The sequence below is a fragment of the Myotis lucifugus genome, unplaced genomic scaffold (assembly GCF_000147115.1).
Source record: "Myotis lucifugus unplaced genomic scaffold, Myoluc2.0 scaffold_197, whole genome shotgun sequence".
NCBI lineage: Eukaryota > Metazoa > Chordata > Mammalia > Chiroptera > Vespertilionidae > Myotis > Myotis lucifugus.
Genome location: NW_005871245.1, coordinates 2,342,331 through 2,359,380, shown reverse-complemented (window position 1 = coordinate 2,359,380; position 17,050 = coordinate 2,342,331). Strand labels below are relative to the sequence as shown.

General features: G+C 42.0%; 1 protein-coding gene across 6 annotated transcripts in view; it reads left to right on the top strand.

Annotated features, from left to right (window-relative positions):
* The first annotated feature begins 2,789 nt into the window (after nucleotides 1-2,789).
* Nucleotides 2,790-17,050, top strand: part of ARID1A (AT-rich interaction domain 1A) — a 47,430-nt gene continuing 33,169 nt past the window's right edge. For 3 of the 6 annotated variants that reach the window (XM_023760965.1, XM_006097305.3, XM_014463090.2), the window contains exons 1-3: nucleotides 2,790-2,998; nucleotides 5,201-5,638; nucleotides 6,661-6,777. In XM_023760965.1, the coding sequence (XP_023616733.1) occupies nucleotides 2,798-2,998; nucleotides 5,201-5,638; nucleotides 6,661-6,777 (756 nt within the window). In that variant the 5' untranslated portion in view covers nucleotides 2,790-2,797. Of the gene's footprint in view, nucleotides 2,999-5,200; nucleotides 5,639-6,660; nucleotides 6,778-17,050 lie in introns of those variants that run through there. The other 3 variants (XM_006097306.3, XM_023760967.1, XM_023760966.1) reach the window with 3 other exon arrangements.

Genomic DNA, 17,050 nt, shown 5'->3' with positions numbered 1-17,050 from the left:
GATCTCCTTGGTATGTGTGTATGATGTGGCTGTGTAAGCCCCTGAGCTCTTTACAGGAGAGAATGGTGATGTTTTGGCTCCAGGTGTACCGATGAAGACCACATGCTGTTCATTACTTACTAGTCCAGTTGTAGTTAAGTTTGAACTTCCTAAAGAATCCCAAAAAAACATGTATAGCTCCAAAATTATGATAGGGAACATTATTAGAGCTTCTGATACAGAGGCAGGACTTGGCAAAATTGTTTTAGTTATATTGGAAACAACACTTTAATATTGACATGTAGTAGTGATTGGGACATGGTTTTACTATGATTGTAGTTTAGATGAGGCTATACATCATCACTGTTACCTTTTTAGCTGAGATTTCAGCTGCAGCTTAAGAGAGAGAACTTCACTTTTTTCCTCTTGGTATTTAGAATAGTCCCTGTGGCTTTTTTTTTTTTTTTTTTTTTTTTTTTTTATGTATTTTATCGATTTTTTACAGAGAGGAAGGGAGAGGGATAGAGAGCCAGAAACATTGATGAGAGAGAAACATCGATCAGCTGCCTCCTGCACACTCCCTACTGGGGAGGACAGTCTTTCCATTGATTTTTTGAGATAGTGCAGGGGAGGGAGGAAGAAGGAGAGAGGGAGAGGGAGATTTTTCCTCTTGGTATTTAGATTAGTCCCTGTGGCTTTTTGTCTTATCTATTTTCCTCATGACAGCTTGACTTAAACACTTAGGTGTACTCTGTCCCCACCCCCAAAGACATGTACAGAGAACCAATTGTTTAAATGCCCCCTTCTTTTTTTATGTGTATGTGTTAATCCCTACCAAGGACAGTCTTTCCATTGATTTTTTGAGATAGTGCAGGGGAGGGAGGAAGAAGGAGAGAGGGAGAGGGAGAGAGAGGAGAGAAACATGGATGTGAGAGGGACACATCAATTGGTTGCCTCCCGCACTTACCCCAACAGGGGCCAGGAATCAAACCTGCAATCCAGGTACGTGCCCTTGACCTGTAATTGAGCCTGCAACCCTGCATTGCTAGGGCCAACACTCTAATCACTGAACAACACCAACCAGAGTTGACCCCCTTATTTTGGAGGGGTTTTCGTTGTTATTTTGAAGGTCTTACCTTAAATTGTAATTTATTAATTATAGAATAACAGAACTAGAAGGGACCCTACATATAATCTAGACCTGTGGTTCTTTTTCTTTTAAAAAAATTTTTTTTATTGATTATTAGAGAGAAAGAGAGGAAGGGGGAGAGAGAGAAACATGATGTGAGAGCAAAACATTGATTGGCTGTCTCCTGCACACCCCTAACTGGGAATCGAACCCGAAACCTTTATTTGTACGGGACTGACGCCCAACCAACTGAGCCACATCAACCAGGGCTAGACCTGTGGTTAAAGTGTGGTCCCTCAACCAGCAGCATCAGCATCACCTGGGAACTGTTAACAAATGCATATCCTAAGCCTGACACGAAACTACATAATTAGAGGCTCTGGGGGTGGGTTCCAGCAGTGTGTGGTTTATTAAGCCGCCCAGGTGATATCTATATTCCTCAGTCCAAATTTAAGATTTAATTTTCTGTTCTTTTTAAATATATTTTTATTGATTTCAGGGAGGAAGGGAGAGGGAGAAAGAAACATCAATGGTGAGAGAACTATTGATTGGCTGCCTTCTGTACGCCCCACGCTGGGGATCAAGCCTGAAACCCGGGTGCCTGGACTGGGAATCGAACCGTGACCTCCTGGTTCATAGGTCAATGCTCAACCACTAAGCCATGTCGGCTGGCCAAGATTTAATTTTCAAGTTTTATGTCAGGCCCAAGCTTACTCTACAACCTGGGTGTATCTGTTTGTAAGGTGCTTAGGGAAACTACAAACTTCCCCCTCCACACCACCAGTAAATATAGGTAGGCATCTCTGGCAGGGGAAAGTATTCTGGGGCTCTGTCCTCTATAGCTCCAAAAGGATAAAATTACGTCAGTAAGTGAATGAGCTGATTGAACCTGTTGCCCCACAATGGGCTGAGAGAAAACTATGTTTGTAGCCAGACACCTGTGACTTGAACTTTGCGCTTTCATTATTGGTACTTTGCTATACCTTCATGTCTTGTTCTTTGAAGAGAGAAGAAAAGTTCTATCCTCCCTATACCCTCAAACTCTTGAAGATGAAAGGAGATGAACTTTTCAGATAAGATGCACAAGGCTGTAAATTCAAAGTAACAGTTCCCTTAACAACTGTAACTTAACCATGTTACTCATTTGGAAGAAAACATAAATTTAAGTGTGCCATAGTACAAACAGGTTACAGATATGCAAGGAAAAAAGATATCACTGTTTAAAAGAACAGAAATGTGTAGATGCTTATGTATTCGAATTCCCAACCACAGTGTTGAAGCATCAGTTTTGGTGTTGAACAAGATCATGGCAGAATATAGCAGCACTGTTGGCTCTCAATTGCAGGGCTTTTGTTCTGGTTGTTTCACCATAGAGTACATATATTCATTGCTCCACACTTGGTCTGTCCCTTGGATCTCAAGTAATACCACCTTTACAAAGCAGTAGTATATAGCTTACAAGATGCTGTCACAGACTGGGGTATTTTCATTTCATATATGATAATTCAAGGTTCTGAGAAAGGTTAAATGACTTGCCCAAGGGTTACTGGATCTGTACCATTATTTTTTCATAACTATTTTTTCTATGTGGAATGCAGACCTATTTGTTTGGTTTGTGTTCATATTGGCCAGAGGCCATGAAAGCTTCAGGTTAATGAAATGTTCTTTATTTTGTAGCCATCCAGTCCGATGGATCAGATGGGCAAGATGAGACCTCAGCCATATGGTGGAACTAACCCATACTCACAACAACAGGGACCTCCGTCAGGACCGCAGCAAGGACACGGGTACCCAGGGCAGCCATATGGGACCCAAACCCCACAGCGGTACCCGATGACCATGCAGGGCCGGGCGCAGAATACCATGGGCGGCCTCTCTTATGCACAGCAGGTAGATGGTGACTCCTATTACCTTAACCCTTAATCTGTCCAGGACCTGGTCTTGAGCTATAGAATCAGAACACGTCTTCGGCCTTCCAGCTGGAACCACCATCTTCCATTAATTAGCCAAAATGAGTAACACAAAGGGAAAGAGGAGAGGCACCTGCTATATGTGTTCTAGGCTTTTTAGGAAACATGGAGTTCTTCCTTTGGCCACATACATGCAAATCTACTAGAAAGTTGATATTGTAGACATCAAGGGAATGCCCCACAAATGTTACCATAGCAAAACTAGAGGAGTCTACAGTGTCACCCAGAATGTAGTGGGCATTGTTGTAACAAACAAATTAAGGGCAAGATTCTTGCCAAGAGAATTAATGTACATATTGAGCATATTAAACACTGTAAGAACTGAGATAGCTTTTTGAACCGTGTGAAAGAACATGATCAGAAAAAAGAAGGCAGCCAAAGAGAAAGGTATTTGGGTTCAACTGAAACTTCAGCCTGCTCCACTTTATGAGAACCAATGGAAAGGAGCCTGAGCTGCTAAAACCCATTCATTCCCTATGAATTCATGGCATGATAAGTATAAAAAGACAAACAAAAAACATACAAACCCTGTACTGTTTTAAAAAAAGAATGTCTTTGGCTTCCAAACCCCCCTTGTAAGCATAGGCCAATTGGCTGTTAGTTACAGTGTGCTACTTACAAGGCCATGGTTTTAAGGCACCATTCCATGTGTGCTGGAGGGAAAACTGCTCCCTAGCCACAGGCTGTACATATCTGTCTTCTTTGACCTTCTGAATGAGGTTTCGGGAAGAAAGAAAGGTAGTAGCTGAGCACCTATCCACTGCTACCAAGAAAAACCACTCGTAATGTGTCCTGTCTGGTTCACAATGATGAATTAGTTTAGAAGGGACTGAAGGTAGAAGAAAAAGGGAAGAGTGAACAATAAGGATGCTAACAGTCCTTTATAAATGTAAAGATTCCCTCATCTTTTGTCTGGTCACCCACATCATTTTTTAAAAATATATTTTTTTATTTCCGAGAGGGGGAGAGAGATAGAAACATCAATGATAAGAATCATTGATCGGCTGCCTCCTGCACGCTCCCTCCTGGGGATCAAGGCCGCAACCTGAGCATGTGCCCTTGACCGGAATCGAACTCGGGACCTTTCAGTCCGCAGGCCGATGGATGCTGCTCTGTCCACTGAGCCAGACAAGCTAGGGCTGTATCATTATCTTTTTATAGTCACTTTGTTTTGACAGCTTTTTCTATCATTTACATTTGAGTGATATTCATAATGAAAATGGTGAGTTACTCCTTAAACTTTAAAGCAAAGTATAAAAAATAGGGTACGGTCACTTTTGGGTCACTTTTGTTTCAATGAGAAAATGGAGGAGAGATGGGATAGATATCGTTGGTGTGTTTTTTGGTGGGGGGTTAGTGCTTGCCCATTTACCAAATGTATTCCCAGTGTATAGAATTAGAGCCTGGTACAAGTAAGCAGGTAGGCTCTCAAATATTTTTTGAATGAAGGTTAAATGAAATAGAGAACCAGAGTAACTTAGTGATTTGCACACTGTCTGGATTATTAAATCCTAGGTTTTCAGTCGGCTGAGCCAGGCTGCTGTTGACTATTCATTGTGGCTAAGATACAGATTCCTAGTGCTTATAAAAAGTCTAGGCCATGATAAAAAGAGTAGGCCCATGGTGAAAACAGCTGCTCTTGAACTCTTGTAAATGGCCCAAATATTAAATAGTGTAAATTTCCTGTGGATGAATGCGGTCCACTTGTAAATAAACCAACTGGTAATCCAGCTTGGCCATCCTTCCTGACTCATTAAACAGGGATGGTGGACAAACTCTGGGCCTTCTAAGCTAAGTGTGAGGCTTGGCTTGCTGCTTTCTATACCCATTCACAGGGCATATCTCACTTCTCCTTTTCTTTTTAATCCTCTCCCGAGGACATTGATTTGAGAGAGAAAACCATTGATGTGAAAGTGAAACATCGATTGGTTGCCTCCTGCATGTGCCTTCACAGTGATTGAACACACAATCTGGATATGTGCCTTGAATAGGGATCAAACCCGCAACCTTTCAATGTACTGAAAAACACTCCAATCAACTGAGCCACACCGGCCAGGGCTACCTTACCTTTCTTCATCCAGAAGAGTCAGTGCTAAAAAATGTGTCCTTTCCTTTCCTACAGATTCCTCCTTATGGACAACAAGGCCCCGGTGGATATGGTCAACAGGGCCAGACTCCATATTATAACCAGCAAAGTCCTCACCCCCAGCAGCAGCAGCAGCCACCCTACTCCCAGCAACCACCATCCCAGACACCTCATGCCCAACCTTCATATCAGCAGCAGCCACAGTCTCAGCCACCACAGCTCCAGTCCGCTCAGCCTCCATATTCCCAGCAGCCATCCCAGCCTCCACATCAGCAGTCTCCAACTCCATACCCCTCCCAACAGTCTACAACCCAGCAGCAGCCCCCCTACTCACAGGCACAGTCTCCCTACCAGCAGCAGCAACCTCAGCAGCCAGCATCCTCGACACTCTCCCAGCAGGCTGCATACCCTCAGCCCCAGTCTCAGCAGTCACAGCAAACTGCCTATTCCCAGCAGCGCTTCCCTCCACCACAGGTAAGATGCCCCTTCCTCTTTCTCTTCTTTACATGTAACCACCGATAGCTTGGGGATTGGTATCATGAGAACTTTGCCATACAGATTGGTTCTCTAAAGTGCACTTAAAAGCCAATTAAATTCTGGATAAACATGCTAACTGGATTGATTGAACTAATAAAGGCATAACCTTCTTAACTGCATGAAAACCTTTACCTCTCCTTATTGATGAAAAAATAGGGCAATCGAAAGTTGCATAGAAAGATAAGTTGAAGATAATGGGACTGATTTTTTGGTCTTCTTTTAAAACAATAACTTTGGGATGCTGTACTGTACATTCATTCTAACTGCTATTCCATTCTGCTATTGCTCAAAATATTTTTAGACTCCTTCATATGAAATTTCCATCAAAGCTGAGAGCACACTGTAGAATATTCTCAATGGTGGTAAATCCTTTTATTTTTTTGAGGATGGATTTGATTTTGGGAAATAGCTAAAATTTATTTGTAGCCATGTCTGTGAACAAGATAGGTGATGAAGCTGCCTTGGATTTTATTCTTTAAAGAGCAGAAAGAGGAGAAATGATTGAGTGATGATAGGTACGTTAAAAATGTTGTGCATTGGTGGCATTGTTGGAAAACTGTCGCATCCCAAGGTGATGACTTTGAAGGAAGTAGTAGTCATTTTAATGCAGTGGTTCATGAGTTTTTTCTTGTCATTTTTAAATTAATTAGTCTCATTCCTTGATAAATATAACATGTAGTTAGCTAGACTTTAGAATTTAACCCCAAGGAACAGCTCTCTCTGTGAGTGGCGATAAATGATGAACAGTGCCATCAAAAAGAGTCTTATATCCACTGTTGACATTTTACCTGAGAGACACATGTTCTATTTTCTGCCTTTGGATGACATTGTGTGCGTTGGGCAGTCTCTCCCACCCAGTTTCCCCTGTATGAGAGTCCCATAGCCCTTTCATCATAAAGCAAGCTTGTTTGGTTTGTCAGTGCCAGGCTATAACACAGCTTTTGTTTTTCTTGTTTTAGGAGTTATCTCAAGATTCATTTGGGTCTCAGGCATCCTCAACCCCCTCAATGACCTCCAGTAAGGGAGGGCAAGAAGATATGAACTTGAGTCTTCAGTCAAGACCCTCGAGCTTGCCTGTGAGTATGCCTACCACCCTCTAAAAGATGATGGGGGGCAGAGAGGAAAGCAATGAAAACTGGTTTCTGGTTGGATGTTTTGGTGGTATTAAGCTAAATGAACAAAGCTATTTCTTGGTTACAGGTTCAAGATTCTGTATAGGAATTTATGGACTGACCTTGTAGATTGTCTTTTTTTACTATCTGCCCAGGGAATAGGTTTATGATCTCTGTTTAGAGATTTCTGTTTTTAAATCTTGGCCTCTTAGGCATGGACCATATGAGAGACAGAGCAAGATGGAGATGTTGGAAGCACTATCTGCTCTCCATCAAAGTTCAGAGAAGTCTCAATGGATGTTTTGTGTGTGTGTAGTTTTTTTACCTTACTTTTGAGGTCTTAATTTTTAGGTTTTTGTCTTAGCATTTAGCTAAGAGGTAGGATTTGGGATGCATTCAGCATAAATTGTCATATTGAACATGAGCAGAGTAAAAGCAGTTTTTCTGGTTTGTGTTTTGTGTGAATAGGTGTTTTTGTCTAGTAGGATGCTTGGTGCCCAAATGCTTGATTAGTGTTTATGGAATGGACTGGCTGTATCCTGAGAAAGGCAGTGTAGTCTGCTGATTAAGAGTTTGGGCTTTAGAACCAGAGTTCCTGGGTCTGCATTTTTACTCTGCCACTAACTCTTCACCCTTGGGCAAGTCACTTAACCTGTCCATGCCTTAATTTTCACATCTGTAAAGTGAATCTAAAAATATCCACTTCATAGGGGGTGGTCATTAACATTAAAGAGATTAATATAGAGAGAGTGTTGGTACATTTTAGGCATCCATAAATGTTATTGTCATCATCCCAGAGGGCATGGTGGGGGGACTGTGCTTTTTACCTGAAAGGCAGTTTGCACCAACCATTGAATAGTAGGCTGATTCTGGAAACACTTGTGCAAGTTGCTTAGGTTCTGAAAATTAATCTCAGGAATGAAATGGGCTACTCCAAAATCTAGTAAGACGGTAGGTAGCAAACCCTCCATTACAATTCTGTTTTAGTTAGGAAATGGAAATTCAGCCACACATGCCCAGACAAGAATCTTTTGAAATGTTGATTCAACTTGGAATTGAAGCCTATCTCTTCAATTAGTCTGACTTGGGGGGAAAAATGGTTTCTGGATCTTTGAGGAATAGGTAGGAGGCAGGAACTCTCTTTATCATAAAGCCTTCCCTGGTTTCCCCTGAAGATCTCTGAGCCATAACCTTAGTAGGATGAGGTCTGTGGAATCCCTCAGCACCTGTCATTCTAGCTTCTCAGGCTAAGATGAAGAGCCACTGTCAGATGGGACTTCTAAGGCTTTCTCAACTGAGGATTTGGGGGAAGAAGTATCTGAATAAGGCAATCCCTCTTTGTTCCTTTCTCATTAATGTCTGTTGCAATTCTTTTCTGCATCCTGAACTTTATTGGAATATGCTTTTCAGCCTGATTTAGTCAGTCATGTGTAACCACTCCCTCACCATCTATGGTCTGTGGCTAAATCTGGGTGTGAGGTACTATTGTAGCAAGAATCCAAATTGGTGGATTTCTGCCAGTGCTGTAAAGTTGCTCCTTATCCCATCAAAAAGTTTCTGCTTGCTTCTAGTGATCTTTTAACAGAACTGTAGTTGGTACTTTTTTAGTCCTGAGAAGCCTAGCATATAATTATATTGCATGTCTTCTAAGGGTTGAGAACCCTGTACTATTGAGACCAAGAGCTTTTGATTTGACCTATTGAAGTGAAGGTGCTGGCAGCTTCTTGGGCCCAAGAGAGAGTTGTTCCTGGGCAGCCAATCACAAGGAGCATTCCCAAATCCAGGCGTCTACTATAGATTCATCCAAATGGGTCATTTGCTCTGTGGTAGAAACTCCATGTGGGAGGTGAGCTGGCTGGGTTATTGGCATCTTGTTTGTTGACTTGCTTTTTATCCCTCTGCTACTTGAAGCAAGAAACAAAAGATGGTTTTTCTTTAAAATTTTGGTTTGATGCCAGATTTGCCTTACCAGGCTGGGAAACAGTCACATCTGAAGAAAGGAGAAATCAGGATTCCCTACAAAGGGCCCTCTACTTTCTTAAGCAGCTGTGTTAAGGGATTCTGAAGGTTTACCCGTTTCAGGCAGCCCCTCCACTTTCCACATCACTCTCTTCATTCACCTTACCACTTAGCCCTAAAGGCAATAAGATTGTGACCCTAGAGCAGTGGTCGGCAAACGCATTAGTCAACAGAGCCAAATATCAACAGTACAACGATTGAAATTTCTTTTGAGAGCCAAATTTTTTTTTAAATATATTTTATTGATTTTTTACAGAGAGGAAGGGAAAGTGATAGAAAGTTAGAAACATCGATGAGAGAAACATTGATCAGCTGCCTCCTGCACACTCCCCACTGGGGATGTGCCCGCAACCAAGGTACATGCCCTTGACCGGAATTGAACCCGGGACCCTTGAGTCCGCAGGCTGACGCTCTATCCACTGAGCCAAACCGGTTAGGGCGAGAGCCAAATTTTTTAAACTTAAACTATATAGGTAGGTACATTGTTATTAACTTAATTAGGGTACTCCTAAGCTGGCCTTTGCTAAAATCTGATTGAGGTACGTTTGCTGAGGTCGACCCCTTCCAACTCTCCCATCCACACTCGTCTTGTATACTTGTTTCGTCTATCTCCTTTCGTTCATCCTCTCTATATGTCCAAATCATCTCAACATACCTTTCTCAATCCTCGACACTACATCTTCTTTCACTCCACAACGTTCCCTGTACGTGCACACCTGCACGTGGTATTTTGTGGAAGAGCCACACTCAAGGGGCCAAAGAGCCGCATGTGGCTCGCGAGCCACGGTTTGCCGACCACTGCCCTAGAGTTAAACACTCAGTATAGTTTCTGATCCTGACTATTACAAAAATTAGATTTTGAGTTTTTGCTCAGCTATTGATGCCAAACCATTTAGCCGCTATTCTTCTGATTATGTTATCCCTCTATTTAAAATCTCTCAATTATTTTTTATTAATCATAGAATAAAATCCCAAATCCTTAATATTACCTAGGCTGTTTGTCGTGAGTCCACCCCCCATCCCTCACTCCCCCGGCTGTCCCACTTTTCGATTCAGTAGGCCTGGTGAGTGGCCTGAGAAATTGCATTTCTGACATTCTTCGATGGTGCTAATGCTGCTTGTCCAGGGATGGCACTTTGAGAAGTTTTACTTTGTCTTTTTTTTTTTTTTTTTACCTTGCTCTCAGCTTTCTCTCCATTTTTATAAGGCCCTATGCTTATTTCTGCTTCCAGACCGTTTTTTTGTTTGTTTGTTTGGGTTTTTTTTGCCTAATACACTTCTCCTAACTCCTCCAGTTCATATTTCAGACTACATCTTCAAGATCATTTCCTCAAAAAGCTTCTTCCTGAGCTTAAATAACTCCTATGATGCCCTCACTAAAAAGGCAGTTTTAATTTTTTTTAAAACCTGAAATATTTAAGACATAAGAAAGTGTTAAGAGTAATTCAGTCGCCGAAACCGGTTTGGCTCAGTGGATAGAGCATTGGCCTGCGGACTGAAGGGTCCCAGGTTCGATTCCGGTCAAGGGCATGTACTTGGGTTGCGGGCACATCCCCAGTGGGAGATGTGCAGGAGGCAGCTGATTGATGTTTCTCTCTCATCGATGTTTCTGGCTCTCTATCTCTCTCCCTTCCTCTCTGTGAAAGATCAATGGAATATATTTAAAAAAAAAAAAAAGTAATTCAGTGCCTGCGTACTCATCTATAGAAACTAAAACTTGTTGACATAGGTAAAAGCACCTTATATGCCCTCTGGAATCACTTCCACATCCTTGTACACAGAGAAGCACCATCTTGTATATGAAGTTGCTTTGCTCCATGATGCCAAGGGGAATGAGTGATTTTTAAAATCACTAGCCAGGGTTCACAGAGTTCTGATTTGTTTGATTTGGGGTTGGGCTTGGGCTTTGGTAGGTTAGAAGCTGTATTGGGTGATTCTGATTTGTAGCCCTGATAGAGAGCCACTAGTTTAAACAGTCAGGTTTCTTTGCTGTAATATACTCTTAGCACCCATGCTTCTTGTCAGTGCTTATCTCAATATTAATTTCAATAACTTAATGCAAACTCAGTCAGGGCCTGACTTGCTGTGTCTAGCTTATTGTCATCATAGTACCTGATGACAATGGCTCCAACTCATTGAACGAAGGAACCTGAGCAGTATCCATTACGTTGCTCATCCAGAAAATGTATGCCTGACAGGGGACATCTTGACCATATTATCAGATTGTTGTTTTCACTGCTAGGGCAAGGCAGGTATCACAGACTGCTATGCGACGGCCCAAACTCTATTTTAGAGAATTGATTAATTTATTTGTGATTCCTGGCAGTGGCTTAGGAAGAATTTGGGCTTGGGGTTTGTCATTTATCTTATAAAATAGCTACCACTTCACCTTATGTTAAAGGGATGGATGAGCAAATATTCAGGTGTTTCATTAAGTCTTTAATTTTCTTTATTTTGGGGAAAACCTTTAAGGGACTCTGAAAATTGGTAACTGACTTTTGATTATAGACATTTCTTTAGAATGACTTGCTTCTTTAAAAGCTTCTATTTTAGTGATTCATCCAAGTGTATGTGGCTTCCCTAGAATAATGAGTGCTTCCCAAATTTTTCTTACTGAGGCACATTTGTAAATTTACATTTTAGTCTTGAAAGTTTACTTGGGATAGGGTTTCTATTTAGTGATGGAAAATGGATATAGGATTGAAAGCCATGAAGGTTAAGCTAGATTAGTGCTTCTCAAACTTTGGCATGCAGTAAGAATCACTTGGGGATAAATTAAAACACAGATTACTGACCTCTACCAGAAAGATTCTGACTCAGAAGGTGTGGCGTGGGATGCAGGTATTTGCATTTCTAGCAAGCTCCAGGTGGTGCTGACGTTGCCCATGCCATAGCTGAACCATGAGCTTAGGTAGTCCTTTCAAAGGGGAAGAAAAAAATTACTAGACTAGGAAGCCAGTCTAGAAATAATGGTGACTTACAGTATAGTTTTACTCATGATGATCTAGAGCAGTGGTTCTCAACCTTCCTAATGCCGCGACCCTTTAATACAGTTCCTCATGTTGTGGTGACCCCCAACCATAAAATTACTTTCATTGCTACTTCATAACTGTAATTTTGCTACTGTTATGAATCGTAATGTAAATATCTGATATGCAGGATGTATTTAGGCGACCCCTGTGAAAGGGCCGTTCGAACCCCCGCCAAAGGGGTCGCGACCCACAGGTTGAGAACCGCTGATCTAGAGGTAAGACTGTCAATAGTGGTAGAAAAGAGACTTGGGAGAGAAAGGCTACCTGCAGCTGTGGCCCTTGTGTAGTTTATCCGTGGGTTAGGACAGCCCTTGCACTGCTAGACCTCCACGCTAGCCCCCATCACTGTATCCCTTCCATAAACTGGTCATCAAATCCTAGTTTACCTCAGAAATGGTTTTTCCCCACTGTCCTTCCCCACTGCCTTTTTTTATCCCTCTCCTGGTATCTTGCCTCCTGATGGTTCATTTTCTTTTCCTTCCAAGTCAGTCCTCAACATAATTACCAGAATGATCACCTTAAAAAATCAAACCTGGCAAGTAACATTACTGCTTTAAAACCTTTGACTACACGTTGCCTATAGGTTTAAGCCAAAATGTGACATACAAGTTCCTTTGTAATCTGGAGGATGAGGATTTTTTTTTTTTTTAAATTTTTCAGTAGGTGAGTTTCCTGTCCTTGGAGTAAAACCTGGTGTACTGTTTGCTATGGGTGTTATATTGAAGGCAGGTAGGCAATAGACATGGGTTGAACTTCAATGACTTCTGAGGTAAACTGAACTCTTAAATCTGTACTTGTGAATGTGACATGGTTGCTACCCTTAAGAATCCTCCTCTGAATATAGTAGGCATTTAATAAATTTTGAATTAGCCTTTTGAAAAAATAAAAAGAATCCTCCTCTATTTCATTAGTGATATAGATGAATATGTGCCTGAATGTTTTAGTGAGTGCTGTCAGAGTTTGGTGAAGTCAGTGATCCATGTATGTCTAAATAGTTGAGGGAAGACATCAATGGCAGAAGTTTAGAATGAGGGAGATAATGGATGTACTTAGGTGGTTGGAAAGGAAAAGTACAGCCTGACCAGAGGCCTAGTGGGGGTGGGGTGCAGTATAGATGACATTTGGGAGGCTGGTCAGAATCAGGCTTCTTGGGGTGGGGCATTACAGACAGGAAAGCTAGATCAAAGGGGTTGGGGCCCTGCTGGGCTAATAAGTAAGGCATTTGGTTCTGATCTTACAGGCCTGGTGATATGTAATTAGGGCAATAACATGATAAAACTAATGTTTTACAAAAAATGATCCATTGGTGTATAGTTTAAAAGGGGAAGAGTCTGGAAAGGGGATAAATTGAAATATTTCTGGCAAGAAGTGTGGAGTTCTATGTGTGTCTCTTCCCCCTTCTCTCTCTCTCTCTCTCTCTCTCTCTCTCTCTCTCTCTCGCTTCCTCTCTCTCTCTCTCTCATTTGCATAGCTGCCTAGTCCCAGTTATGAGATGTAGCAGGAAAGAATCTATAGAAGTGAGAATAAGTAGATTCTTGTGGGTGAAAAATGTAATTAGCTTGATTGACTAGGGGAGATGAGGCGGGGAGAAAGAAATCTCATTGACAAGAATAGAAAGGTTAATAGGAAAGCTCATTTTTTAGGATAAGTTTTCTATAGTGAGATGTGTTAAAAACAAATGCTTAGTGACTGTTTGGAGATAAGAGACTGAAACTTGATAAAAGCTGAGTCTGAATAGAGTTTGAGAGTTGTCTGTGTAGTGGTTAATAGTTAAACCATGGAATGTAGTAGGCCTTCCAGACCATGAAGTCTGAAGAGAGGAGCCAGATAGAGGCCTAGACAATGTCTCTGGTCATTGTGTAGAAACACCCAACATATAGCTGGAGAGATTGGAGGGAGGACCAGGATTGTGTCATATTTCTGGAAGCCAAGGGAGGGAGGAAGATGATTCCCACCAAATTTATATTTCAAGGAGTATAAAGTTGGATTTGTCATAAAGAGGTTATTGGGATCCATTTTAGGTAGGAGAGGACCTGGTTTCTGAGGACTGGAGGAAAGGAAAGGAGCAAGGGAAAGGTGTCAAGGTAAAGAGCACTCTTGAAAGTCATTGAAGGAGAAGTCATTTCAAATGCCTCAGCTTCATCTCAAGACCATGTGTATAAGGCAGGGTGAAGATTGGCAGAATATTAGGAGAGTGTAAATGCGTACATCTTTTGGGAGTCATGAGAGAAAGGAATCAAGGGCACTCACTAAGTGATTGAAAAAATCTTAGAGGCTGCTGTTGAATATCTAAATTGTACTTGTTTCCTGTGGTCAGGCAGGTGTGGAAGTTATTGATGGCAGGAGTGAGGTAGAAAACAGGATTAGGACTTTTAATGCCTGTTAAATTTATATTATTTTATCATTTTGGTTTCCAAGTCCTTTAGATTCCACTTAACAACGTAACAACTATTACCATTCGTATTTTACTACTGTGATGCTCTCAGGCTCTGAGAGTTTGGGTTACAGAGAAAGAGGAAATGTAGGGAACTATGTTGTTCCTGTAGAATCTGAATCTTAGAGGGCAGGAGTAAGGCCAGGAAAGGAGCTACAGCTTATACCAGTCCTCCTAGAAGAGCAGGAATTGAAATGTACTGAATAATCACTCCTGTTTTACATCATAAGAAACTAAGGGTCAGGCCTAGGGCTTAAATCCAGCTCTCTATATTTCAGATGAAATACTTTCTGTAACATCCTACCCAGCAGAGGAAAGACACGGACAATCGGATTCTCTCTCATTTAGCCAAAAGCTTCAACCTCTTTGCCATTTAACCTTTACTAGACTTGTCCTAACCTAAAATAAAGAGCGTAAATGGATTTCCATCACACTTTTGTTTTCCCAGGCCTTGTGATGGAGGCACAGATGAGTTGTAAAAAGGGCAGCTGAGGGACAGGAAGGGATAAGAAAAGGAAGATGGGCAAATCCATAGGGCAGGCCTGCTGGAGGAACTAGGCAACTAGGGAATCACCTCAAACAGTGGAAAGCTGACTAGAGTTTGGTTCTTTGGCTTCCCTGTGTTGGATGGGGCAAGCCCTGTTCTATGCCTTTCTTCCTAGAACACAGTGTCCTGCTTAATGCTAACTTAATTGGTTATATTCTCATTACTAAAAACTGTGGTTCATTAGCTAGCAGCATAGACATCACCTGTAAATGCAGATCCTTGGGCCTCGCCCAAGCTTTATAGAACCCCAATACTGTTAACAAAATCCCTAGGCGATTTATTTGTCTAATGGTTTAGAAGCAAGGAGTTATATTCTGAGAGCTGAGAGTAAAGTTTTCAAATATGGGGACTTCGGAATAAAATTTGCTGTGTCTGGTAAAATTTAAAAAGTCTCAGTCTGGTGGGTGAGAGTGGGAGACCACAACTAAGGGTTTTGTGGGTGCTCTAGGGGCCCTTGCACCCCATGTCTATAGTCCAGACACTATTGTTTGACCATTCACAGCTCCCAGCATACCTCTACAGCCTCATCTCTGGCTACTCAGGTATATGTTAAGCTCCTTACAACTCCTGGTCCTTCCATCCTTCCTGCCATTTTCCTTTTGTTTAAGATGTCGTGTGCACCCCCATCCCCACTTCTCTTTGGTTAATGCTCAGCAAACCTAGCTTAAATACCCTTCCTCAGGAATTCTTCCCCATTTTCTTTAAGCATTTTCTTCATGTTCACAAAGATTATGTTGGTACCTCTGCTTGAAGACTTAGGTCTATATCTGACCTCCTGAATCAGGCAGATACTCAGTAATAAACCTTTGTTGTTGTTGTTTTAATATATTTTTATTGATTTCAGAGAGGAAGGGAGAGGGATAGAGAGTTAGAAACATCGATGAGAGAGAAACATCGATCAGCTGCCTCCTGCACACTCCCCACTGGGGATGTGCCCGCAACCAAGGTACATGCCCTTGACCAGAATCGAACCCGGGACCCTTCAGTCCACAGGCCGATGCTCTATCCACTGAGCCAAATCAGCTAGAGCTGTTGTTGTTTTTTAAAATATATTTTTATTGATTTTAAGAGAGGAAGGGAGAGTGAGAGAGAGATAGAAACATCAATGATGAGAGAGAATCATTGATTGGCTGTCTTCTGCATGCCCCCCCTACTAGGTATGTAACTCACAACCCGGGTTTGTGCCCTGACGGGGAATCAGTCCGTGACCTCCTGGTTCATAGGTTGATGTTCAACCACTGAACCACACCAGCCGGGCAATCTTTGTTGAATAGCCCCTAGGTTCTTGCTGCCTACCTGAGCTTGAGAGCCAGTTTTTTGTCATCTGGGTTTATTGAAGGGGGTTGGGGGAGGGGGGTGAAAGAAATCTTCTAAAAGCTTAGAAAATTGGAATGTTTGAAGGATTTTAATTTTATACTGTTTGTGTTCCCTTTTGTCACTTATCATGGTAAAAGAAGGCAGGACCAATGGTTTTTGCCAGCTTATTTTCAAAGGGGTAACAGAAATACCACTAGTAATTTTGGTACCCAGAAGAGCTAGGCTGTTCTGTTTTCTTAATATTTGACCGTGTATCTGTGCTTAGTCCCCTTGAATTATAGCCCAGGTACTCTCACAAAGTCTGAAAAAGGAAATCCCTACCCACCCTGTCATATCTGCCCAGAATGTTCAGAGCAGCATGTACCCTGTGCAAGTAGCCATCCCGTCTCTAGAAAGCTAGTTCTCTGGCAGGGCTAGCCAGTCCGATTCTCTATCTTAATCACGCTGCTCCAGTCCCGATACTGCTTGGTGCCTGCTTGAACCTGTGGTGCTTGCCGCAGATTTCTATATGCTCGTTCCTGGGCCCATTTCCTGTTTCTATTCTAGTCACTGGTGGCTCAGCTCAGCTTCCTGCTTGTGTGTCTCACATAGATTCCTCTTGCTGGAACCCTTTGTTTTCTTTAGAACAACTTCAGTCTGAATACTAACTGTACCTTACCTCTAGTATGATGGCTTCTGGGGTCAGTTACCTACTGAGGACTGGTAGGAAGTTACACACACAACCCATCCCCCACCACGCATACCACTTGGATTTGACTTTGTTTTTTAGTTTGTCCCAGCACTGCTATAGGGAGCCGGTGGTTGCCAAAAATTTATATAAGAAGATAAACTCGGATCTTGTGTAGGCCAACCTTGTCTTTACTCATTAGGGCTCTTAGGAAGGTGTGC